This window comes from Onthophagus taurus, chromosome 2, assembly GCF_036711975.1.
Source record: "Onthophagus taurus isolate NC chromosome 2, IU_Otau_3.0, whole genome shotgun sequence".
NCBI lineage: Eukaryota > Metazoa > Arthropoda > Insecta > Coleoptera > Scarabaeidae > Onthophagus > Onthophagus taurus.
In genome coordinates, this window is record NC_091967.1 from 4,838,596 (window position 1) to 4,865,905 (window position 27,310).

The window sequence follows — 27,310 nt, forward strand, 5'->3', positions numbered from 1 at the left end:
ACTAGAATCATTTGAGTTTAGCCGCACGTCTCTTAAGACGGCTAAACCCAAATGATTCTAGTTCTAGGTATAGTGTTAGTTCTAGTTTTACACTTACACTGTCACTACAACTAACGTTAGAACTAGAAACATTTGGGTTTAGCCGTCTTTAGAGACGTGTGGCTAAACCCAACTGTTTTTCGTTCTAGCTATAGTGTTAGTTCTACATAGTAACAGTGTAAGTGTAAAACTAGAACTAACCCTAGACCTAGAACTAGAATGTTTCTAGTTCTAGGTCTAGTGTTAGTTGTAGTTTTAATTGTTATGCAGTGCTAGACCAAGAACTACAATCATTCGGGTTTAGTCGTCTTAAAAGACGTACGGCTAAATGCAAATGTGTCTGGTTTTAGGTCTAATGTTAGTTCTAGTAACAGTGTTAGTGTAAAACTAGAACCAACACTAGACCTACAATTTACTAGACCTTATTTTTGCAATCATGTTTCGACAGCTTGGCTGTCTTCTTCAGGCACGACTAAAAACATTAACAAGAGGTTAGTGATGAACATTAAGCAATTAAATGAAATGAGTTTTACCGTCAGATATGTGAAGGACCTTGAAAGAATTATATGTATGGCTAAGTTGGGTTGAATCAGTTTCTTTAAACTCCCAAAAGCATAAATTAAAATATTAAACATGTATCAGGTTTTTCTCGAATTTGTGAATGTTTTTAGAAAGTTACAAAACATCAGAATTCTATCCCCGAAAAACGTCGTTTCTTCTGTATTTCTTAGTTAGATTTCTTATCATATTAAAATATATACAATTTAAAGTGCTCTATAAAATTTACAATTTTTTTTATATACAGGGTGCCCATTATGTATGGAATATAGCACATATATCTTGGTAAGTATCAACTTCATAAAAAAACATTTTATACAAAAGTTGTTTAATATTTTATTTGCCATAATAAGACTGCATTCAATTGTTTTTAATTCAGAAAACAAATGAGTAACGAATAATACTTACGTTTTTTAAATGGCAATGTATTCTTTCGTTAGGCTCATTTGATAAAGATTACTTTTCTCTTTACGATGGCGTAAAATTTTTGTACCCTTACGTTAGAAAATTTTTGAAAAAAATGTTAAAATTGCTTATTAATAAAAATAAATCAATAACATTAATCTAGATACCCGAGATCTCAAATTATTACCGTAAATTAAATTTACGTGCAAAATAAAACAAATAAACGAAAAATTAGTATACATCTCCAATAATTCGAGGTACTTCGAGGTATTTGACGATCTCGGATATCTAGATTACTGTTATTAGTTAAATTTTCTTAATAAGCAATTTTTACATGTTTTAAAAAATTTTCTGATACAAGGGTACTAAAATTTTACGTCATCGTAAAGAGAAAAGAAATCTCTATCAAATGAGCCTAACGAAAGGGTACATTGCCATTTAAAAAACTTCAAGTGTTATTCGTTGCTCATTTGTTTTCTGAAATAAAAACAATTGAAACAATTTGTATAAAATGTTTTTTTATAAAGTTGATACCTATCAAGATATATACTATATTCCATACATAATGGGCACCCTGTATAAAAAATGATTTTATCATAGATATGTAGAACTAACACTATAACTAGAACTCTAGAATCATTCTGGTTTAGCCGAGAGTCTCATAAGACAGTCAAAACTCAGGGTTATTATAAAGACCTCACCTTTTTCCAAGCAAAACTTTTCCTTTGCAAAACAACCCAATGCCTGTACTTTTAAGCTATGTTGCATTTTATGTGGGACAATGCAAGTGCATAGTAGTTTCGTAACTATGGTTACTGCATCATATATTGTATATTGTATATACCTTTGAATTTAATCTTAGCGAGTTTACACCAAAGTAACTCCAAGAAAAATGTAATAACAGCCAAAACGCATCCCATAAAATACAAAAATAATATCCAATACCAATGGTTAAACTCGATTTGATATTCAACTTGTTCCACGATAACTTTTTGCCTTTTTTTACGATTTAATATCCCTCCTTCAAATAACCGTGAAACAACTAATTGCATCCTTTTATCAAACACATTTCCAAGTCCAAATCCAACGGTTGAAAGGCAAGGTATCAAGTATTGATTCATTATATGATACACTTTTTTTCCATTAATTGTTGGTAATTTTAACGAACGCAAATCGGATCGTCTTAAAGAGTACGCTGAAGAAGTATCGCCAGACATTAATTTATTAATTATATCATTTCTTGTGCCCAAAATTAATCGGTCGGCTATAGCTTTCGAAGTTGGATTGTTTGATTGATGAAAAATTGAGGCGAATCTCGTCACTAACGTTATGTTTAAATCACTCTCTAAGAGTTCTTCGATGGTGTTGATTTCGTCTTCAGCGGGTGGTTTAACAAGCGCGCTTATTAATATCGAAGAAAACGCGGTGTGTAAAATCAAACAAATAAAAAGCCAACTAATCCAAATAAATTTAACAGGCCATGCTTTAACGTTAACATTTAAATGGGGCGTAGGAACTTGAAACATTACTCCCATAAAATGAAATATTAGTTTAATGTTTTCAAATGATTCTTTCAAAATTAGTTTAATTATGAGAAGAGTTAGTAGTGCAATAAACATCGCAACGATTAATGCACACCACACGTAGTTATCAAATATTCTAGATGCTAAATGTTTTGAGAGTAGTTGCCCCCGATGTGGAACTACCACCTCAAAATCATCTCTACTATAAGGATATAAATAAGACATGTTAAGTAAAAGAGAAGAAACCAAACCTGGGGCAAGCCCAAAATCTGTTTTTATGCGAAAACCGCTGTGGATGATATGTTCAAATGAAATGTGTTCAATTGAAGCGTTAATAAACTTAATAAAAGTTCTAACAAGGGCTTGGTCGGTTGGGTAATAATCGACGTGATTAAATTCAAAATATTTTTCGATGGATGTTAATTTTATTCTATATCCCTTTACGTCTTTTAAGAGATTATCGTTGGTGTAAAAGCTTCTACGAAATTTTTTTATTTCCATAATATTTCCTTCAAAAGGATTATACGACATTGCAGGAGTGACACCTTTAGTGTTTAAAATAAGGTAATGTAACAACTTATATTTCCACAATTTCTCAAATATCGGCTTCCACATTTCTTGGGAATCATTTTCTATCGGTTCGCACAAAATATAATAGATTTTACCAATCGTGTTGTAACTCTTTCGAAGATAATTTGAGAAATCGATGATATCGGAAAGATCGTTAGCGAAAAATATGTGAGATTTATAATAGACTCTTTTTTCATCGTACGACGTGATCTTAACCGGGCTTCTTATAAAATTCCCACTGAGGATATAATCTATCATCTCGGATGAAATCATTTCCCTCGGCATCACGACGTCGATACCATAGTAATCAATAAAGCTTAATTTTAACTTGCGAAATACTGAAAAGTTTTTCTCGTCTGAAAGAGACATCAGATTAATATCGCCGTTTAAAAAAGTAAAAGTTATAAAAAGTATTAATAGATTTAATTTTAAAGGGAACATAGCTTTGATGCTACGAACTGAAATGATCAAATACATTTGCCTTTTGTATTTATACTGATATTAAGACATACATTTAGTTTCGATTTTCTTTGTAACCCTATCTTTATTTATACATTAACTAAGTAACATAAAATAAAGTCGTTATTTAAGCGTGAACGTGATAATTTACGATCGGGTAAAAACGAAAGCTTAATACAAAATTTATTACCCTCTTATTTGATTCAGTAACCTTAAACCATTATTACAAAAACGACAAGAATAAGTTAACTAAAATGCACCCTCTAGATTTCGTTTACGCGTTTTATGAAAAGAATTTTTCACACCGTTTGGCAGATCTCGATGACCTGCCAATGAAAATAATTTACGCGGTTTTTATACACTGCTTCTTTAGACACAATCTGTCGACGCGATGAGCGGTTTGGAGGACGTCGTTTTTTCATTCTTGAATACCTTGAACTGACGTCTTTAACACCGCCCTTCGATTGTAGAGCATTAGACCACAACCGTCGTGGGTGGCATCGATGTCCAATAATTCACAGATCTCTCTTGACCTCAGAGTATTATTTTCGGACACATACAATTGTAATTCACCACAGAAATTGTGTTGGTGGGAATCGAAACACTTTTAGCAGTTGTTACAAAATTTATGGGACTGAAAAAATTTTTACTCAAAACAAAACTTGTATGTATTCGTTTTTCGGCTTGTTTGTTATTCCGAAATTCACTGCAAGATTTACAAAATTTACTTGAATATATAGGCTAGTAAAACATTCGGTAAGTATCTCTAGTTCTAGGCTTAATGTTAGTTCTAGTGATTATGTTAAGTTAATTCTAGTTTTAGTTGTTATTCCGCACCAAGTTATTCTATATTTTGAACACTTCGAACTTATTTCTGGTTCCTGAATGGTAGAATTTAAGAAAAACTAGTGTTGCAAAGAAATAGAAAACAGTAAATGAATTTTTTTGTTCATACTTGCTATTTTAGAGGTCATGAGGAACATGTTACAGTTCAAACTAGAGTGACCATAAATTCTGCTCAACTCGAAATTTACTAAAATTCACGAAAAAGTGAAGTTTTAATGAAATAAAAAGTGGCAAAAATATTATTTTTTATACTTCCTATTTTAGAAATGCCAAGGAATATGATGCAGTTCAAATTAGAGTGACCATAATATCTTCTGATAGTAGTATCTAGTCTTCCTTTCTTAATATCTAGTCCTCTGCCACCAGTATTTAGTTTCTGCAATCAGCATGTTGTCTTTTTCAAGTCTTCTGCAATTATCTACAAGCGGTGCCAAATCTTCTATTACTACGCCTGAAGACGCACGGCTAAACCCGAAACTTTCTAGTTCTAGTTTTAATTGTTATTCAGCCTTAGATTGTTGTATATTTTTATGGAACTAAAACTAGAACAAACGCTAAACCTAGAACTAAAAACATTCGAGAAACCTAAATATTTCTAGTTCTAGGTTTAATGTTAGTTCTAGTGATTATGTTAAGCTAATTCTAGTTTTAGCTGTTATTCCGCACCAAGTTATTCTATATTTTGAACACTTTGAACTGATTTCTGGTTTCTGAATGCTAGAATTTAAGAAAAACTAGTGTTGCAAAGAAATAGAAAACAGTAAATGAATTTTTTTGTTCATACTTGCTATTTTAGAGGTCATGAGTAATATGTTACAGTTCAAACTAGAGTGACCATAAATTCTGCTCAGCTCGAAATTTACTAAAATTCAAGAAAAAGTGAAGTTTTAATGAAATAAAAAGTGGCAAAAATATTATTTTTTATACTTCCTATTTTAGAAATGCCAAGGAATATGATGCAGTTCAAATTAGAGTGACCATAACATCTTCTGATAATAGTATCTAGTCTTCCTTTTTTAATATCTACTCCTCTGCCACCAGTATCTAGTTTGTGCAATCAGCAGGTTGTCTTTTTCAAGTCTTCTGCAATTATCTACAAGCGGGGCCAAATCTTCTATTACTACGTCTGAAGACGCACTGCTAAACCCGAAACTTTCTAGTTCTAGTTTTAATTGTTATTCAGCGTTAGATTGCTGTATATTTTTATGGAACTAAAACTAGAACAAACACTAAACCTAGAACTAAAAACATTCGAGAAACCTAAATATTTCTAGTTCTAGGTTTAATGTTAGTTCTAGTGATTATGTTAAGTTAATTCTAGTTTTAGCTGTTATCCCGCACCAAGTTATTCTATATTTTGAACACTTCGAACTTACTTTTGGTTTCTGAATGGTACAATTTAGGAAAAACTAGTGTTGCAAAGAAATAGAAAACAGTAAATGAATTTTTTTGTTCATACTTGCTATTTTAGAGGTCATGAGGAACATGTTACAGTTCAAACTAGAGTGACCATAAATTCTGCTCAACTCGAAATTTACTAAAATTCAAGAAAAAGTGAAGTTTTAATGAAATAAAAAGTGGCAAAAATATTATTTTTCATACTTCCTATTTTAGAAATGCCAAGGAATATGGTGCAGTTCAAACTAGAATGACCATAACATCTTGTGATAGTAGTATCTAGTCTTCCTTTCTTAATATCTAGTCCTCTGCCACCGGTATCTAGTTTGTGCAATCAGCAGGTTGTCTTTTTCAAGTATTCTGTAAATATCTACAAGCGGTGCCAAATCTTGTATTACTACGTCTGAAGACGCACGGCTAAACCCGAAACTTTCTAGTTCTAGTTTTAATTGTTATTCAGCGTTAGATTGTTGTATATTTTTTGGGACTAAAACTAGAACAAACACTAAACCTAGAACTAAAAACATTCGAGAAACCTAAATATTTCTAGTTCTAGGTTTAATGTTAGTTCTAGTGATTATGTTAAGCTAATTCTAGTTTTAGTTGTTATTCCGCACCAAGTTATTCTATATTTTGAACACTTCGAACTTATTTCTGGTTTCTGAATGCTAGAATTTAAGAAAAACTAGTGTTGCAAAGAAATAGAAAACAGTAAATGAATTTTTTTGTTCATACTTGCTATTTTAGAGGTCATGAGAAACATGTTACAGTTCAAACTAGAGTGACCATAATTTCTGCTCAACTCGAAATTTACTAGAATTCACGAAAAAGTGAAGTTTTAATGAAACAAAAAGTGGCAAAAATATTATTTTTTATACTTCCTATTTTAGAAATGCCAAGAAATATGATGCAGTTCAAACTAGAATGACCATAACATCTTCTGATAGTAGTATCTAGTCTTCCTTTCTTAATATCTACTCCTCTGCCACCAGTATCTAGTTTGTGCAATCAGCAGGTTGTCTTTTTCAAGTATTCTGCAAATATCTACAAGCGGTGCCAAATCTTGTATTACTACGTCTGAAGACGCACGGCTAAACCCGAAACTTTCTAGTTCTAGTTTTGATTGTTATTCAGCGTTAGATTGTTGTATATTTTTTGGGACTAAAACTAGAACAAATACTAAACCTAGAACTAAAAACTTTCGAGAAACCTAAATATTTCTAGATCTAGGTTTAATGTTAGTTCTAGTGATTATGTTAAGTTAATTCTAGTTTTAGCTGTTATTCCGCACCAAGTTATTCTATATTTTGAACACTTCGAACTTATTTCTGGTTTCTGAATGCTAGAATTTAAGAAAAACTAGTGTTGCAAAGAAATAGAAAACAGTAAATGAATTTTTTTGTTCATACTTGCTATTTTAGAGGTCATGAGGAACATGTTACAGTTCAAACTAGAGTGACCATAAATTCTGCTCAACTCGAAATTTACTAAAATTCAAGAAAAAGTGAAGTTTTAATGAAATAAAAAGTGGCAAAAATGTTATTTTTTATACTTCCTATTTTAGAAACGCCAAGGAATATGATGCAGTTCTAATTAGAGTGACCATAACATCTTCTGATAGTAGTATCTAGTCTTCCTTTCTTAATATCTAGTCCTCTGCCACCAGTATCTAGTTTGTGCAATCAGCAGGTTGTCTTTCTCAAGTCTTCTGCAATTATCTACAAGCGGTGCCAAATCTTCTATTACTACGCCTGAAGACGCACGGCTAAACCCGAAACTTTCTAGTTCTAGTTTTAATTGTTATTCAGCGTTAGATTGTTGTATATTTTTATGGAACTAAAACTAGAACAAACACTAAACCTAGAACTAAAAACATTCGAGCACCTAAATATTTCTAGTTCTAGGTTTAATGTTAGTTCTAGTGATTATGTTAAGCTAATTCTAGTTTTTGCTGTTATTTCGCACCAAGTTATTCTATATTTTGAACACTTCGAACTTATTTCTGGTTTCTGAATGCTAGAATTTAAGAAAAACTAGTGTTGCAAAGAAATAGAAAACAGTAAATGAATTTTTTTGTTCATACTTGCTATTTTAGAGGTCATGAGGAACATGTTACAGTTCAAACTAGAGTGACCATAATTTCTGCTCAACTCGAAATTTACTAGAATTCACGAAAAAGTGAAGTTTTAATGAAACAAAAAGTGGCAAAAATATTATTTTTTATACTTGCTATTTTAGAAATGCCAAGGAATATGATGTAGTTCAAATTAGAGTGACCATAACATCTTCTGATAGTAGTATTTAGTCTTCCTTTCTTAATATCTAGTCCTCTGCCACCAGTATCTAGTTTGTGCAATCAGCAGGTTGTCTTTTTCAAGTATTCTGCAAATATCTACAAGCGGTGCCAAATCTTGTATTACTACGTCTGAAGACGCACGGCTAAACCCGAAACTTTCTAGTTCTAGTTTTAATTGTTATTCAGCGTTAGATTGTTGTATATTTTTTTGGAACTAAAACTAGAACAAACACTAAACCTAGAACTAAAAACATTCGAGAAACCTAAATATTTCTAGTTCTCGGTTTAATGTTAGTTCTAGTGATTATGTTAAGTTAATTCTAGTTTTAGCTGTTATCCCGCACCAAGTTATTCTATATTTTGAACACTTCGAACTTACTTTTGGTTTCTGAATGGTACAATTTAGGAAAAACTAGTGTTGCAAAGAAATAGAAAACAGTAAATGAATTTTTTTGTTCATACTTGCTATTTTAGAGGTCATGAGTAACATGTTACAGTTCAAACTAGAGTGACCATAAATTCTGCTCAACTCGAAATTTACTAAAATTCAAGAAAAAGTGAAGTTTTAATGAAATAAAAATTGGCAAAAATATTATTTTTCATACTTCCTATTTTAGAAATGCCAAGGAATATGATGCAGTTCAAACTAGAATGACCATAACATCTTGTGATAGTAGTATCTAGTCTTCCTTTCTCAATATCTAGTCCTCTGCCACCAGTATCTAGTTTGTGCAATCAGCAGGTTGTCTTTTTCAAGTCTTCTGCAATTATCTACAAGCGGTGCCAAATCTTCTATTACTACGTCTGAAGACGCACGGCTAAACCCGAATCTTTCTAGTTCTAGTTTTAATTGTTATTCAGCGTTAGATTGTTGTATATTTTTTTGGAACTAAAACTAGAACAAACACTAAACCTAGAACTAAAAACATTCGAGAAACCTAAATATTTCTAGTTCTAGGTTTAATGTTAGTTCTAGTGATTATGTTAAGTTAATTCTAGTTTTAGCTGTTATCCCGCACCAAGTTATTCTATATTTTGAACACTTCGAACTTATTTCTGGTTTCTGAATGCTAGAATTTAAGAAAAACTAATGTTGCAGAGAAATAGAAAACAGTAAATGAATTTTTTTGTTCATACTTGCTGTTTTAGAGGTCATGAGGAACATGTTACAGTTCAAACTAGCGTGACCATAATTTCTGCTCAACTCGAAATTTACTAAAATTCAAGAAAAAATGAAGTTTTAATGAAATAAAAAGTGGCCAAAATATTATTTTTCATACTTCCTATTTTAGAAATGCCAAGGAATATGATGCAGTTCAAATTAGAGTGACCATAATATATCAGAAGATATTATTAATAGTATCTAGTCTTCCTTTCTTATTATCTAGTCCTCTGCCACCAGTATTTGGTTTGTGCAAGCAATAGGTGGTCATTTTCAAGCAGTATCTAGTCTTCTGCAATTATCTGCAAGCAGTTTCGGGCTAAATCCGAAACTTTCTAGTTCTCGGTCTAGTTTTAATTGTTATTCAGCGCTAGATTGTTGTATATTTTTATAGAACTAAAATTAGAACAAACACTAAACCTAAAACTAGAAACGTTTCTAGTTCTAGTAGGTTAATTTTACTTTTAGTTACACTTCGAACTAATTTCTGAAGAAAATTATAATTCAATTTATTAGTTCTAGTTAATGGTTAGAAAAAAATCCGTATATCTAAACTTATGATGCAGTTAGGTTAAAGTGCCCCCTTTTCAATGATGTAATACGTGAAGATTTAAACAGACTAGTTTACGATCGCTACTGTAAAATTTTACATCTAATTCCGATAATAAAAATGTCGCGGTCGATTACCAGGAGGAAAATGTAAAATTTAATGTCTTGTAGCTCTCGTCGAAACGTTTCCTATAAAAATTTCGCATTCGCGTAAAGCGTGGGGATGAAATAATCAGAAAGAAACTCGAATGAAGATGTGAACCGACGAATTTTGACGCCAAAGCAACGAGACTTTATAAAGCGGTAAAATTTTACAGCGCGTTTAATAACTTTTGGGGCTTATGTCGCCAACTTTGGTGCTCATTTTAGGCTAAACCTTTAATATTTAGACCCCTCCGACTTTATGACACGCTTAGACCATCGTCAGTTTTAATAATCGTTCCTGTAAAAAAACACAAGAACATATTTAATTGTAATTAAAGGAGGACTTTTAATGACTACTTAAACATTTCAAACTATTCAGTGGTTACGAAGGGTCCTAAAACCCTTAAACTTGCAAAGATACAAGGGATTATCTGTGTGAAAAGCACCCAAGCGCAATAAATAGTATTAAGAAACAGAGAAAGGGTAGAACTCGAGAGGTGGAGCTGTTGTATATCTAAACGACGATGTTTATCTTGGAGAAAATGATTTAATCATATGGACCCTTTATTTTATCGTAAAATATATTACAAATTTTTAAGAAAATAAAAAAAAACGTTGGATAACATCGTGTCGGAACAATAAAATTCGAAGATGTCAAGATAAATGATTGAACGCATACTGTTAGTCGTTGGAAGCTTGTCTGAACACTTGACTTTTTTGCTGCTATCGTAGGAGAATTAGGGGAGATCGTCCAGTATTGGAAACTACGCAACCAGACAATGGCCTTCGTTTCCGCAAAAATGGAATATAAATTCGAAATGATTGATTACTGATTTGTCCTTATTGTGTTAAAACCACAAGCGCTTAAGATATAAGAGGCTTATTTCTATATTCACTTCAATTGAAATTCGATATCACGCCAAAAAAATATTGATCAATGAGATGCTTTAGAAACCGGATGAAACAAAAAAATTGATGAAGTAATATATTTTAGCGACATCGAAAACCCATTTAAAACAATTTGTTTACTTGTTATTCAACAGTGTTACAACATCGGAAATTTTGTTAGTTTTTTTTTCGAATACGATAAAACGCGGTGGGTCGTGTTTGGATAGAGAAACAGAAAACCCTGTTTTTCCATTTTCCGAAATTGTTATCGTTTTCAATGGTTCTCAATGTCGAGGGGAACGTGCGCTGCGTTACTTTCCAACTGAGAAGGTTTCCGACCGGTTTGCATGTTGCTTGAAAAGAAAACGCAGTAGGTGAAGCCCAGATTTTCTACTTTTCGATTATGGTCGGAATGCTTTTGAATGCAAACAAGGTGTTGTGTGGTCGTAGAGTAATGATGGCTCATATCGAAAAGTAAAAAAAAAACTCCACAGATTTAGGAACCCTGTTTTTTAACCTCCCGGATTATTTAAAACAATGTATTGTAATGGTTAAAATTGTAGTTCATTCATAAGAATTGTATGATGTGCTTTTCGAGAATCAGTTCGGCTTTCGACCTGGTAGGAGCACCGGGGATGCGATTATTAATTTTATGAATGTTTGTCACACTGTTTACTGTGCTGCTCTATTTCTTGATTTGTCTCGTACTTTTGATAGTGTGTCGCACCGTATTCTTCTCCTGAAGCTGAAGTCTGTTTTTCGCTTTGATTTAAATAGTGTTGCTCTTATCGAATCATACCTGTCCGATAGGTTTCAAGTGGTTAAATGTGGAGACAAAGTATCTGGAAAACTTCCAATCTCGAGGGGTGTCCCTCAGGGATCTATTTTGGGGCCCCTTTTGTTCCGCCTGTACTTTAATGATTTTCCTGGTTACCTGGGAGAGGGTGTAAAGTGTTTGTTGTACGCTGATGATGCCACATTGCTTGTCTCCGGGTTAAACTACGAGGAGGTATCTTCCTCAAACAAACTGTTGACTGCTGCGAACGACTGGTGTGTAGCTAATGAACTATGTTTGAATAAAGACAAAACGGTTCAGACACTTTTCACCCTAAAACGGGACTGTGTGGGTGATTTCCCCCCTGCTAGATTGCTGGGCATAACGGTGAGCTCCAGAGATCTGAAATTTGATGTGCATGTGGCTGAAATTGGTAAAAAGATCTCAAGAAACATTTTTCTACTACGTAGACTAGTGAGCTCGGTATCTGTCGAGGTGGCCAAAACAGTGTATTATGCGCTGATACACTCAATGATTGGCTATGGTATTATTGCCTGGGGTGGGAGTCCAGCAAGTAATTATGTGTTTGGTTTACAACGCAGAGCTGTGAGAGTGTTGGCAAAACTTAGTTATAGGGAAGATTGTCGCCTCGCCTTTGAATCCTTGAATATTCTAACGCTTCCATCATTGTTTATTCTGAAATGTTTGCTGTATATTCATAGTAATGATGAACAGTATAAGACGCACGCCGACGTGCACAGTTACTTTACCAGAAACCGTACGAACATGTGCGTAGATTTTTGTCGGTTGAGTGGAACGCAGAAAGGTCATTTGTAAACTGGTCAGATTTTGTATAATAAGTTACCGCAATCTATTAGAGCACGACAACACAAGCAATTTAAAACTGTTATGAAGAATTTCCTGATGACGGGTGCGTTCTACTCAGTCGAGGAGTTTTTAAGGAGTGATATTGTCATTGTATGAATGTATTTTTATTGTATTTTCTTCTCGGCTCCTGCGTCTGTATTTTGTTGTATATTCTGTTTAAAATGACGTGTGTAAGCCTTGGGCATAGAGCACTAATAAAGTTATTATTATTATTATTATAAGAATAATGACAGTTACTTTGTTTTGCTAAACTTTACTCAATATTTTTTATGCATGCACTAACTCCTATCTATTCAGCAAATAGCACCTTGTCTTGGAGAAGAAGTATCTAGTATTCTATTAGTAGTATCTAGTTTTCTATCAGCAGTAGTTAGTCTTCAGTAGTATCAACTCCTTTGCCAAAACTATTTATTCTACCGAAAGCAGTATTTACTTTTCTGACAGTCTTCTGCAAACAGTGCCAAATTATTATTATAGAATGCTATATTTTTTCTTGTCATTTTATTGAATTTGTTTTATAATTTAGCCGCCACTGTATATTTCCAATTTCTAAAGTAAATTCAACATTACAATGTACAGAGTACAATGTACAGGGTGGGCAAATTTGGGTGTTATTATAGGCTCTATCTCAGAAACTATAAGAGATACGAAAAAAGTAAGTGCCATGTCCCGGTGTCTTTTTTCGAGACTAACCCAATCCCACAAACACCAAACCTCTATCTTCTTTTGTTTTTAAGTTATAGCGAAAAAGTCAAATTTTCGTGATTTCAAAAAATGCTCATATTTCGTTTATTTTTGAAATTAGAGAAATGAGGTTGATACGTTCTTAAGATACTTTTTTAAGTAGAATATACTGCCGTTGAAAAATTTTAAAAATATTTGATGATTTTTGAGATACAACACAAAGTTGTATTTTTTTAAATACAAACTATACTTGATTATGATGTTAATGAAAAGAGCATATTTTTAGCTTTCCAATTAAAAAATAACGCTTATTTTCCCCAAATACACCATGCGTGCAATACATCATTGGAAGGCTAAAAATATGCTCTTTTCAGTAACACCATAATCTACTATAGTTTGTATTTAAAAAAATACAACTTTGTGTTGTATCTCAAAAATCATCAAATATTTTTAAAATTTTTTAACCGCAGTATATTCTACTTAAAAAAGTGTCTTAAGAACGTATCAAACCCATTTCTCTAATTTCAAAAATAAACGAAATATGAGCATTTTTTGAAATCACGAAAATTTGATTTTTTGACTATAACTTAAAAACAAAAGAAGATGGAGGTTTGGTGTTTGCAGGATTGGGTTAGTATCGAAAAAAGAGACCGGGACATGGCACCTACTTTTTTCGTATCTCTTATAGTTTCTGAGATAGCCTATAATAACACCCAAATTTGACCACCCTGTACAGGTTGGTTCAAATTCTATGTTCGAATAGGCTATCTCGGAAACTATAAGAGTTAGAAAAAAAGTAGCTTACATGTCTCGATCTCTTTTTTTAAATAAATTCCAATGTCGAAAACTTCAAAGCGTTATCATCTTTTGTTTTTCCCCTAGAGGCCAAAATTGAAAATATCGTAAAACCTGTAAGTGTAATTATCTCGGTTATTACTATAGGTTTTTTACAGAGAATTTGATGACGTAGTCAAAAAAATATTATGACAATTTTGACAACCACTGATAATTCGCTTATTAAATTCGTTATTTTTTTCTGATTACAAAAATATACAGGGTGATTCAAAAAACCGCTGACAGATTTCTAGAGTAGATAATACAAGAAAAATTAAGATGGATAGTCTTAATATACATGGGGTCGGAAATGCCTCGTTGGCGAGATATAGCGGATCAAAGTTTCTTTAAAATTAAACATTATCTGCAATAAAAAGCACTTTTTTAAAAATATTGTCTACGCCATTGCTCTCTCACGCGTGTAAAGTGATCAATTATCTATCAATTGGTCTCTTACACAACTTTGATCAAAGCAATAGTTTGTAAGAAAAACACGTTTGTAGAAAATTTGTTAATTCAATCAAAAACTGTTGCTTTAATTAAAGTTTTGTAAGGGACCAATTGATATAGCAGAAACCACGAGAGCTGGCAGTGACAGATCGCTTAAAAATGGTATGAATCAAGATATGGACGTATGACTTAGATTATTTCACCACATACATTTAAATGTAGGTTATGTTAGTAATGGAGGTTATATGTCAAACATTGTCAAAGATATTATTTAATGATTTTCCTTTCAAAGAAAACATTTTCGGCTTGCGAAAACACTAACAGATTCATGACAACGCTCACAAGACGTTTCGATTTGAGGTTATAATTATAGAGTTACATCCCTTAGAAGAACAGATGTACTTTTTCCACGTGGCCATTTGAATTGTACAGCAGACATATTGAACTAATGGTATCTCTTTCCAACACACATTACTCTCTAACGGTTTGTGAACTACGTATGGCATTTATAAGAGCGGAAATCGATGATTTACTGCCAGCTCTCGTGGCGTCTACTATAGATAATTGATCACTTTACGAAAATACTGCCCGTTTCACAAAATTAGCAGTGGAGTTGAAAATATTTTTAAAAAAGGGCTTTTTATTGCAGATATTTTAAAGAAACTTTGACCCGCTATATCTCGTTAAGGAGGCATTTGAAGTCTGTCAGCGGTTTTTTGAATCACCGGTATAGTTCGACAGGTCTATTTCTTATTGTTTTAGACTGTTGAAGACTGTCTCAATCTGAACACGCACGGCTAAACCCGAATGTTTCTAGTTTTAGGTCAAGTGTTAGTTCTAGTTTTAATTTAATGAAAAATATACAACATAGCACTATCTAGTTTTAACTACCACTACCTAGCACTGTAACTAGAACTAACCCTAGACCTTGAACTAGAAACATTCGGCTTTAGCCGTCTTAAGAGACGCACGGCTAAACCGAAATGTTTCTAGTTCTAGGTCTAGTGTTAGTTCTACTTTTAGTTCAATAAACATATAGACCAACTTGGCACATGTATTATAATTACCGTATTTTCTCGAATCTAATCCGCACCCTTTTTACAAATTTTATATGCTCTAAAATCAAATGCGGATTACAATCGAGTGCGGATTAGATACGCAGTCGTATAGTTGCGATTTGAAAAATAATAAAATAAAATCGCATTATAACAATAGCACTGTTAAGGGTTTTAGAACGATATTTACATTTTTATGTATCATTTTCTGCCCATATTACGTCATCTTCGGATCTGTCCAAAGCATTGGTTATACAAAACTTCTTAAATGATGTTATAATATTGTTTTCAGGGATCGTTTTCCATGTGTGTTCCTGGTTTACGACTCCATACTTGTCTTAACCATTCCATTATCAGCTTTTCCATTATTCATCCTTTTTGTTGTGCCCTAACTAAGACGTCATTCGGGAAGTGTTTCGGATTTCAGAATGGTTTTTTTCTCATTATTAATAATGACAGCAATTTTTCCCTATCACTTGTTACTGCTAGCATACTAATGTTATGCACAATTTTTTGCAACCACTCGTTTCTAAGGAAATTGGGAGGCATATCCAGATATACTGCCATTTCGTCGGCATTTACAGTTTGAGACAAATTGAAATTTTTTTGAAAATCATTAGTAGCTTTTGGGAAATTGTAGTTTGTCCAACCTTTGCTAGTATTAAAAATTTTTTAGTCTCTCCTTCCGTTTTTCTTGAGAGAACCAGAAAACTGCCTCGTCAATTTCATGAAATCGTCTCTTCTTTGACCCGGCAAATTTTTTGCACGATGCCTCAGTCTACAATAGCTGCCTTGTCTTTCCCCAACTGCCACAACGTTACTCTCATTAACGGCAAAAATTGTACCAGCTTTTCGATTTCTTTCTTTTAACGATAACTTAATAACATCTCTTTAAACTTCGCTGTATAGAAGAACCTCTTCGATTTTTGCTACTTTTTTTCCATAATTACGCTGTTATATGTATAATTAAACACACACCAAGTTCGAGCTACTACGAGGGCGGTATATGAACTGAATTCGTGCTAGGCATTACTATTTATTTTTAAAATTATATTTATTTTCCAATTTTTTCTGGCTTGGTAAATTTAAAGTTTAGTCCAATAAAAACTCGTCGTAAACAAGGTTTCTTTAGGTGGATCAGCGTCAGTCAACGGAAAAATTATATATTTATGGTTAACAACAAGCATCGCATCGTTTTGGTGTTGTCGAATTGCTCAGAGAAAGATGCGGATTACATTCGCAAACTAAATTTTTTTACCATTATACATTTTTAAAATCGGGGCGCGGATTAGATTCGAGTGCGGATAAGATTCGAGAAAATACGGTATAATGTTTGTATACAATAAAAGAATGTTTGGTAATATGGGCCACTTTATCATTTTTTCTGAATGACGTAAATGGGTTAAAAGTAGATGTTGAAAAGTAATCGATTATTATACTAACGAGACCATATGTAACAAAGTCAAAGTGCGGGTTAAGGTCAGTTTGCACGAATCACGCTACGCTCCTTTAAGCATTAACCTTTAGTTACCATCCCAGCGGGCATTCGATGTGGAGTATTACACGAAATGGCAGTAATTTTCTGTGGATGTCGGTATGAAATGCGCTCACGATTTTCAAAGTTTCATAACGATTCGTAATGTTTCAAACTTGTAACAAAAAGAGATCGAAAATAATTATATTTGTAAATTCGTAAATTATATATTTATGTAATAATAATAATACAGTATTAGATTATTTTTCTCTCTCTATTCGATTAAAACCCTCTCACAAATCATCAAGGGGTGTACCCGTTAAAATGGCCGTCTACGAAACGATCCCTAAATCCGACCAACAACACTTACCCAACAACAAATTTTTGCATCCGTCTGTCTCGTCCTGAGGGGTGACGCACCACTGAACTGCGGTTGTGGGGTGAAAAAGCGGCGTGAAGGGGTAAAAGTGCGTAACCCGCCATAGGCGTCATATACGGGTAGGGATTTTTAATTGCTCTGTGAACGCGCCCCACTCGGTCCCACTGACAAGGGGGACCACGCAGGGGGTTTTCGTACTTTCCGATAACAAATCGCCGTATGGCGATGGGAAATGTCGGACGTTTCTTAGGGGTTTATCGTGCGGAAACGCGTACGATGACGTGACGGTACGTTATAGCGAAATTTGGTTAGGGTGAAATCGGGTGATGATTTAGATCCAACTTTAAAAGCCATAGTGGGGAGAACGTGTTTTTATCGAAAGGGAAATCATAAAAAGTATTCACTCGGTTACCGAGGTAATCTTCGTGTGGTATTTTTACGGTCTTATCGAAACAAGCCACATACAATTTTAAATTCAAATCGAATCACGGTTCAATATTCGTTCGTCGGGGCATGTTCCGTAATCCTGTTCTCGTACGGAGTAATCCCGAGTAACAAATTGCGCTCGATTCTGTTACCGGACGAAAGTACATTTCCTCCGCCTCGGAAGACACAAGAACTATGCCACCGCAAAAATCGAATCAATCACTGTAAAACGTACCGACGAGCATTTCTAACGAAAATATAACGAATGTTTCTAAGTTTCCACCCATGCCCTTTTGTTGGCAGAATAATGAAATATGAATTTAAGACACTCTCTAACCATTTTTCAAATAGAAATTCTCTACAAGAATATTATGGTCATCAGTTTTTTGGTACGTTTGTCAAAATTACCACAATATTCGAAGTCCTACAGCTACTCAATTTATGACAAAGCGATTTCATTATGATTGTTTAACCTCCACTGCCATTCCAGCAAATTGGACCAACCCCAAAAAGTAAAGCTTGATTTGAACTGGGTTCGTTTTGGATGTTTCCAATCGTTGTCGTTATTCGGTGTTTCATTTCCCACTAACGTTTTAAACGCGTTTCAATCGAGCTGTTTAACATGTCCATTGTGGTTGTAGTTTAAAATGTAGAAACAGAAAATTTGTTTTAATTAAGTTTAATCGTAAATGGTTAATTGAAATGTACAAATTAACTCGGTTTAAATGGAATATCAAATGATTGTTATTAGTTTATTATTTATTACACACGATGTTCTAAGCAAATTATACATTGCAAACTTATCGATACATTTTAATAATCAGTTTTTTAATAAATATACTTAGGACCGGTTTCGACAAATACTTATCATCATCAGCTAAATTTTTTATTTTATGGATCTAGTCTTTATGGTCCATTACTAAGGTTTTATGTATAAAAAATATTTCCCCGTCGCCTTTAAGTTTTTGAGTTATGATTGAGTTAATTTTCGAAAATCAACAATTTTGATGTTTAATCGATTTAGAGCTTATAAATAAAAAATGGTAATAATTGGGTTCAATCTTGATATGGATTTAGTCTTTATGGCCCATTACTAAGGTTTTATGTATAAAAAGTATTTCCCCGTCGCTTTTAGTTTTTTAGTTATGATTGAGTTAATTTTCGAAAATCAACAATTTTGATGTTTAATCGATTTAGAGCTTATAAATAAAAAATGGTAATAATTGGGTTCAATCTTGATATGGATTTAGTCTTTATGGCCCATTACTAAGATTTTATGTATAAAAAATATTTCCCCGTCACCTTTAGATTATGAGTTATGATTGAGTTAATTTTCGAAAATCAACAATTTTGATGTTTAATCGATTTAGAGGTTATAAATAAAAAATGGTAACAATTATGTTCAATCTTGTTATGGATCTAGTCTTTATCGTCCATTACTAAGGTTTTATGTATAAAAAGTATTTCCCCATCGCTTTTAGTTTTTGAGTTATGATTGAGTTAATTTTCGAAAATCAACAATTTTGATGTTTAATCGATTTAGAGTTTATAAATAAAAAATGGTAATAATTGGGTTCAATCTTGATATGGATTTAGTCTTTATGGCCCATTACTAAGGTTTTATGTATAAAAAGTATTTCCCCATCGCTTTTAGTTTTTGAGTTATGATTGAGTTAATTTTCGAAAATCAACAATTTTGATGTTTAATCGATTTAGAGGTTATAAATAAAAAATGGTAACAATTATGTTCAATCTTGTTATGGATCTAGTCTTTATCGCCCATTACTAAGGTTTTATGTATAAAAAGTATTTCCCCATCGCTTTTAGTTTTTGAGTTATGATTGAGTTAATTTTCGAAAATCAACAATTTTGATGTTTAATCGATTTAGAGCTTACAAATAAAAAATGGTAATAATTCGGTTCAATTTTGATATGGATTTAGTCTTTATGGCCCATTACTAAGGTTTTATGTATAAAAAGTATTTCCCCATCGCTTTTAGTTTTTGAGTTATGATTGAGTTAATTTTCGAAAATCAACAATTTTGGTGTTTAATCGATTTAGAGCTTATAAATAAAAAATGGTAATAATTGGGTTCAATCTTGATATGGATTTAGTCTTTATGGCCCATTACTAAGGTTTTATGTATAAAAAATATTTCCCCATCACATTTATTTTATGAGTTATGATTGAGTTAATTTTCGAAAATCAACAATTTTGATGTTTAATCGGTTTAGAGCTTATAAATAAAAAATGGTAATAATTGGGTTCAATCTTGATATGGATTTAGTCTTTATGGCCCATTACTAAGGTTTTATGTATAAAAAATATTTCCCCATCACATTTAGTTTATGAGTTATGATTGAGTTAATTTTCGAAAATCAACAATTTTGATGTTTAATCGATTTAGAGCTTATAAATAAAAAATGGTAATAATTGGGTTCAATCTTGATATGGATTTAGTCTTTATGGCCCATTATTAAGGTTTTATGTTTAAAAAATATTTCCCCATCGCCTTTAGTTTTTGAGTTATGATTGAGTTAATTTTCGAAAATCAGCAATTTTGATGTTTAATCGATTTAGAGCTTATAAATAAAAAATGGTAATAATTGGGTTCAATCTTGATATGGATTTAGTCTTTATGGCCCATTATTAAGGTTTTATGTATAAAAAGCATTTCCCCATCGCTTTTAGTTTTTGAGTTATGATTGAGTTAATTTTCGAAAATCAACAATTTTGATGTTTAATCGATTTAGAGCTTACAAATAAAAAATGGTAATAATTGGGTTCAATCTTGATATGGATTTAGTCTTTATGGCCCATTACTAAGGTTTTATGTATAAAAAGTATTTCCCCATCGCTTTTAGTTTTTGAGTTATAATTGAGTTAATTTTCGAAAATCAACAATTTTGATGTTTAATCGATTTAGAGCTTATAAATAAAAAATGTTAATAATTGGGTTCAATCTTGATATGGATTTAGTCTTTATGGCCCATTACTAAGGTTTTATGTATAAAAAGTATTTCCCCATCGCTTTTAGTTTTTGAGTTATGATTGAGTTAATTTTCGAAAATCAACAATTTTGATGTTTAATCGATTTAGAGCTTACAAATAAAAAATGGTAATAATTGGGTTCAATCTTGATATGGATTTAGTCTTTATGGCCCATTATTAAGGTTTTATGTATAAAAAGTATTTCCCCATCGCTTTTAGTTTTTGAGTTATGATTGAGTTAATTTTCGAAAATCAACAATTTTGATGTTTAATCGATTTAGGGCTTATAAATAAAAAATGGTAATAATTGGGTTCAATCTTGATATGGATTTAGTCTTTATGGTCCATTATTAAGGTATTATGTATAAAAAGTATTTCCCCATCGCTTTTAGTTTTTGAGTTATGATTGAGTTAATTTTCGAAAATCAACAATTTTGATGTTTAATCGATTTAGAGCTTTTAAATAAAAAATGGTATTAATTGGGTTCAATCTTGATATGGATTTAGTCTTTATGGCCCATTACTAAGGTTTTATGTATAAAAAGTATTTCCCCATCGCCTTTAGTTTTTGAGTTATGATTGAGTTAATTTTCGAAAATCAACAATTTTGATGTTTAATCGATTTAGAGCTTATAAATAAAAAATGGTAATAATTGGGTTCAATCTTTTTATGGATCTAGTCTTTATTGTCCATTACTAAGGTTTTATGTTTAAAAAATATTTCCCCATCGCCTTTAGTTTTTGAGTTATGATTGAGTTAATTTTCGAAAATCAACAATTTTGATGTTTAATCGATTTAGATTACTTTCTTTTGCTCTGAGGCCCAGATACAGATATTTCAGATTCATGATTTTCTTGGCGATCGACTCAAAACTGCTTTGCGATCGACGTTATGGACACCACTGTTATATAGTATTTTGTTAATTATATTTGGGGGATAGTTATTTTCTATGGCTAGTTTATTTATGAAATTAAGTTGGTTTTGTATAGAAGTTGTATTAATAGAGTATCTTAGCATTCTGTAGATGTACGACTGGAATACGGAAAGTTTATGACTGTTAGGATGGTAAGAGTCATATGGAATAATAGTGTTCAAATTTGTTGATTTCCTATATATGTCAAAATTTAGGTCATTTCTATTTATAGTTAAGTCAACAAAATTGATTTTTCTATCTATTTCAATTTCTCAAGTTAATTTTAACTTCTCATGAATTCTATTATTCTCCATATAATCTAGATATATGTCGGCGATAAATCTAGATATAGATAAACCCATAGGTAAGCCATTTTCGAGTTTATAAAATTTTTCGTTAAATTTGCAATAATTCTGTTGAATAATAAATTTGACAAGTGATGTGATATCACAGTCTTTATAATGTTCCTCAAATAATTTATAAATAACTGTTATTTATTCATTTAGTTTAGATTCCTATATAAGTTATAATTCTATTTTTGTTTGGTTGTTAAGTGACAAATTTTGATTGATAGCCAAATTGAAAACTTTAAAACCTCCTCAACCCTTGCTCGTTGTTTTTCAGTTTGCAGTTTAGGACACGGATCGATCATAATATGTCATTTCAACATCAAATATTTGGAAAGGGTTGGTTATCAAACAAAAAATTAACTTCCTTCATAAAAATTGAATTGAGACAAATTTTTAATGTCCCCGACCGGGAGCAATTAATTCCGGGAAATGCTACCCGAATATTTCCGTCCGGTCTTTGTCGCTGAAAACTTTACGTAACTCTAAAATTTCCAGTGAACTTTATCATCCAGATTAAATTTTGAACTAGGTGATTTAAAAATTTTTCTTTTTCAATTTTTAAAACGAACAAAATACCCGTAACCGATCTTGTTAACTTTGGTGGTTAATAAATAACGCGTTCTATCCGCTTTTTATGACGCGTTGTTGACATATGAAGGGCTATTGTTCCCAAACTCCCTTATGTACCACTTCAGGTATTGCTAACAGAAAAGAAACGCATTACAACTAAATCCGACCACAATCGCGGTTCAACCATTAAAAAGACAACCGTGCAAAATTGCATTTCAGCCCCATTCCCAACCCCGTGAAAATCACCCTACGGCAAAAGTCAACCCCTCGATTTTGCCCTATTCCAATAAGCGAATAGGGTCCAGTTTATTGTTACAGTAGCACCCCTCTCTAGGGCCAAGAACCGCCCCTTTTTTGCAATACTATATATCTATCAGTACAGTTTTTGAGGGTTAGTTTCTTCAAAGTACCTTACAAGGAGCGGTTCGAGTGCCTTTCGAAATGTTCGAGTTCGCGAAGAAGTTAGAATTGGAATCACAAGTAACTTCCAAGATATTTCGACCATGGGATAACAAAAGCGATCAAGATTCCACAGTTTCAACCACCACTTCAGAAGAATCAAGTGATAATCTCCAAATAAAAACCGAAAACGCCTCCCCTGAAACAAATCACAAAAAATTAATTCCACATACTTTAAACGAATACATCCCATCACCTAATTCATATCTTTATTCCGACGTTCTTCATTCAATGCCTCACCCAAATTTTCAATCCGAAACTTTCTTTGAATCGTTACAAGAAGAATACATTAGGGTGCTTCAACAAGAAGAACATAGTAAATCTTTAAACAAAAAGCAAAGACCCAAAAAATATAAATGCCCGCATTGCGGTGTTGCTTTTTCTAATAACGGTCAGTTGAAAGGTCACATTAGAATCCACACAGGAGAACGTCCGTTCAAATGCGACGAAAAAGATTGTGGAAAAACGTTTACAAGAAACGAGGAGTTAACCAGACACAAAAGAATTCACAGCGGGTTGAGACCGTTCAGTTGCAACGAATGCGGGAAGAGTTTTGGAAGGAAAGATCATCTTAAGAAACACATGAAAACTCATATGCAACCGAGAGGGCTTTACGCTGTACCTGTGATGTTACCCTTCAGTACGTGGAGTAATTTAGCTAATGCATCTCCTTATCCGTACGTTCCAAACATGTATTATTGAAATTAAAAAATGTTTATGTAATAATTTAATTGTGTAAATAATGTATACAGGATTGTAATTAGTGTTATTTTTGTAAAAATGAATGAGAGATAAATAATAATATATTTATATGTGTAATATGTTTATGATGTGCAAATAAATTTATTTTTTTAATTTTAATTTGGGTTATTTTATTAATTTTACATAAAATTATTCAAAAAAAATTCCGATAAGTAAAAATAATATCAGGACTGCAACATGCATTGTATTTTTGTAGCCCAGTACGGGTTGGTTGCCCGCAGTCTACGTCACAGTATTTGCCACGCCTGGTAACTGTCTGTGTTTTTAGAGGTTATATGATAGACATTAATACATACGTCTAAAAACATAAGACTTCAAAAATAATATGAATACGTCTAGGATATAACCTCTACAAATACACAGTAAACGCATAGACCATAACAACAGCTGGGTGTGGAAAATGGTGTGACGTAGTTTGCGGGCAGGTTGTCACAACAATAGATGTAGCAGTCCTGTTAGATTCTACTGTCCTTGGTTTCAATCAAGATTGTTAGCGTTTCCAAGGTAAGTTGTTTATGCGCTACAATTTGCTTACAAGTTTTTGGTTGACCAGACTAATAAGAAGAATTAGGTTCCTTCAAATAGGATAGAAGCAGGGGAACTATAAAAACAAGGAACTCTAGGTAGAAAGTTTCTGTTATGGTGGCCACGTATATTGTATTAGGAAGGGCAGCAAAACCTGAATCTTGCAACCAACCCCAGAGGAAGACCTCACCAATAACCCTTGCATGCATCATCTCCATAGAAATTATGATGGCATTTGACAGTGAGGTTATCCATTTTTGGAGATATCCACATTAGCATGAGTGAAGACAAATTCTAGCCTTTGCCTCCAAGGTAATATGTACAAGGGATCTGCTGAGGTCAAAGTGGTGCGGGCGATTCAGCCTGCCTTCCCGCGAATCCAGAATCCAAAGGAGGTAGGGTGCTTCCGGGTTGAGGCGCTGTCGGGTGCTTTCAGAATTTGAATCAATCTACTCTTCAGTGGCTGTTTAAACTGACTCTTTCATTTGACTTGTAAAAAAATAAACCGAAGGCAACCCAAACCGTATACTATACATAACGTCTTCAATGATTATTTTCATCAATGACCACCGATTTCTAAATCAACAGTCGAAAGAACTGTTCGAAGATATCAAGAAAAGGGAACTGTGAAAGATCTTCTGAGAACTGGTAGACCGAAATTTGCAACAACTCCAGAAAAAAAACGAAGAAGTGTTACTGTCTTGTATTGAAGAATAAAGTAAATGTGAAATAACTATTTTTCCTATAAGTTTCCCCAGTTCAGGAATTGAACGAAGTGTTTCGAAAGAAGGATGGAATTTTGTGAAATAGTACGTGCAAAATGTGATGTTGACAGAAATTTTCCTTTGCATGTTGTTTTCTTTCTACTCGAATAGTAAGGTTAATAGGCACAATTGTCGTTATTGGAGCGACGAAAATCCACGTTTAATAAGAGAAAATCATACTCAGAGATCACACAAAATTAATGTATGGGCTGGTATTATAGGAGAGAATGTACCTAATTGGTCCATTTTTTATTAATGGAAATTTGGATGGAGGCAGATATCAGCAAATGTTGAAAATCAAGTGGTTCCAAGTGTACTTCTTTAATGGTATTGACAATAAGTGGTTCCAACAAGATGGTGCTCCGCCACATTTTAATCGCGCAGTTCGAAACTTTGTAAGCAGCACGTTTCCAAACCGCTGGATTGGTAGAAGAGGTGAAATTGAGTGACCACCACGATCTCCTGATCTTAACATCACTCGATTTTTTCTTTTGGGGGTTTCTGAAAAGTAGAGTATATGCAACAAAACCAGAATCAATAAATGATTCGTCGGGATTCAGTAGGGATAGGCTCCTGATGGTTCAAAATTCCATTTATGAGCGTTTGGGTCATTGCCAGATCGAAGAAGGTCAACTTGAACATTTATTATAAAAAGCGTAATAAACGTGCAAAAAAACATGAAAACATTTTATTTTCCCATTTGGTAGTTAACCCATCATAATTCTTGAAAGAATTAAGATATCACGTTTTGATTTTAAGTGTTTCTTTTTTTCATTACCTTTAAAATAAGGTAAAACTCGACAGGGGTTGCTATTTAAAAATGTAGGATTGGTCATCCCCTAAAAAAACTCCACATGTATGGAAGCGCTAAAGTATCTAAGAATGTAATTTTTATGACTCTTTTCCCCAAATTTTCAAATTTTTTTCTTCACTCGTTCAAAACTTATAACTCCGTCCCGGGAGTTTTGGGAAGCCCTGTATAGTAGAACTAAAATCATTTAGGTTTAGTCGTCTTAGGCCCACTTTTACCACCTTTTGATAAATTTATCCGATAGATAAATCCAGCTCTTAGGCCCGTTACTACCAAACCAATGCTATCTGTTAGTTAAGCTATCTATAAGATACAATTTATCTCGTAGATAATAGGGTCGTGCGTACTACCATCTCCATTTATCTCATAGTTAAAAAATCCTTGAGATAACCAAGGAATCTAGGGATTTTTTGGTCTATTATGTTAAATTGATAGCTCTATGTGGTTAAAAGACCTACTATTAGGTATTTTGACGATATTCTAACCTGTTCTAACATGAAAATTAAAATTTCACCAAAGAAGAATGCGAACATCTTCTTGAATTTGTTATCATGTATAAAAACGTAATAGAAAACAAAAAAGTGATGCAGTTACATGACAAGGAAAGCAACAAGTATGTGTATCTTGTATTATTATATGTTAAAATGTGATGGTAAACAATAATGGCACAACTAACATGATAAACGACTGAAGATGCCAATTGTACACTCATTCCTGCAAAATCTGCTATGGACAGCAACATGTTACCTATTGCATAAAACCGAAGAGTCAGCAACAAACGGTTTGAAGGAGGTACAGTCGTGTTCACTGGAAATGCGCACTCAAGGTCAAGCGCTGTTGTGAGATCCGACATGCCGCTGCCTAAACGGGCTGAGCCGAGCACACACGAAGCTCGTGGAGAAGGGACTTGTGGCGGTCCAGGTTAGCCAGCGGCATATCGGATCTGACAACAGCGCTTGACGTTGAGTGCGCATTTCTCGTGAACACGACTGTACAGCATTATTACTAAAATTTTGATGAATTTTACATTAAATAATAGTAATCAACAAATTACTTACGTCATGGATGGAGGTTTTATTACATCTTCTACTTGATTCAAAAGGTGATGAAAACTTTTTTTCGAGACACGAAATCTCAACTCTACTCCTTATTATCCTTTCGCTTCTTACAGGAAATAATTCATTGATTTCTTCAAAAATTTGTTCTTCATCTCCAATGTCGAAGAAATTATCCATGATGATTTTATCTAATCTTAATTATTAATAGTTTTTTATTTAAGTTTATATTACTTTTCTTATTTTAACCGAAATAGTAAAACGCTCGAATTTTATACGTCAGTATAAATCCTATTTGAGGTTAGG

General features: G+C 33.0%; 2 protein-coding genes across 4 annotated transcripts; one reads left to right on the plus strand and one right to left on the minus strand.

Annotated features, from left to right (window-relative positions):
• Window positions 1-1,542: 1,542 nt before the first annotated feature.
• LOC111423226 (uncharacterized) lies at window positions 1,543-13,046 on the minus strand. 3 transcript variants are annotated; one of them, XM_071193936.1, is made up of 17 exons: window positions 9,375-13,046; window positions 9,232-9,309; window positions 9,114-9,164; window positions 8,700-8,865; window positions 8,557-8,634; window positions 8,025-8,190; window positions 7,882-7,959; window positions 7,351-7,814; window positions 7,208-7,285; window positions 6,677-7,140; window positions 6,534-6,611; window positions 6,003-6,466; window positions 5,328-5,937; window positions 5,185-5,262; window positions 4,653-5,117; window positions 4,510-4,587; window positions 1,543-4,459 (listed from the first exon to the last, which is right to left on the minus strand). In XM_071193936.1, exon 17 carries the CDS (start codon window positions 3,570-3,572, stop codon window positions 1,815-1,817), a length of 1,758 nt encoding a protein of 585 aa, XP_071050037.1. In that variant the 5' UTR covers window positions 3,573-4,459; window positions 4,510-4,587; window positions 4,653-5,117; window positions 5,185-5,262; window positions 5,328-5,937; window positions 6,003-6,466; window positions 6,534-6,611; window positions 6,677-7,140; window positions 7,208-7,285; window positions 7,351-7,814; window positions 7,882-7,959; window positions 8,025-8,190; window positions 8,557-8,634; window positions 8,700-8,865; window positions 9,114-9,164; window positions 9,232-9,309; window positions 9,375-13,046; the 3' UTR covers window positions 1,543-1,814. The 3 variants fall into 3 exon arrangements, with proteins under 3 accessions (XP_071050037.1, XP_071050038.1, XP_071050039.1); XM_071193937.1 differs by lacking the exons at window positions 8,025-8,190; window positions 8,557-8,634 and having other exon boundaries at window positions 1,543-4,587; XM_071193938.1 differs by lacking the exons at window positions 8,557-8,634; window positions 8,700-8,865; window positions 9,114-9,164; window positions 9,232-9,309; window positions 9,375-13,046 and adding an exon at window positions 8,474-8,549 and having other exon boundaries at window positions 1,543-4,587.
• A 9,841-nt stretch (window positions 13,047-22,887) lies between these two features.
• LOC111418967 (zinc finger protein 266-like) lies at window positions 22,888-23,843 on the plus strand. The gene has a single exon (XM_023051687.2). The coding sequence runs from the start codon at window positions 23,070-23,072 to the stop codon at window positions 23,787-23,789; it is 720 nt and encodes a 239-aa protein (XP_022907455.2). The 5' UTR covers window positions 22,888-23,069; the 3' UTR covers window positions 23,790-23,843.
• Window positions 23,844-27,310: the final 3,467 nt, after the last annotated feature.

Bases quoted from the DNA above. Each gene is read 5' to 3' on its own strand.
- LOC111423226 (XM_071193937.1), bottom strand. From the start codon at position 3,572: ATGTATTTGATCATTTCAGTTCGTAGCATCAAAGCTATGTTCCCTTTA.
- LOC111418967 (XM_023051687.2), top strand. From the start codon at position 23,070: ATGTTCGAGTTCGCGAAGAAGTTAGAATTGGAATCACAAGTAACTTCC.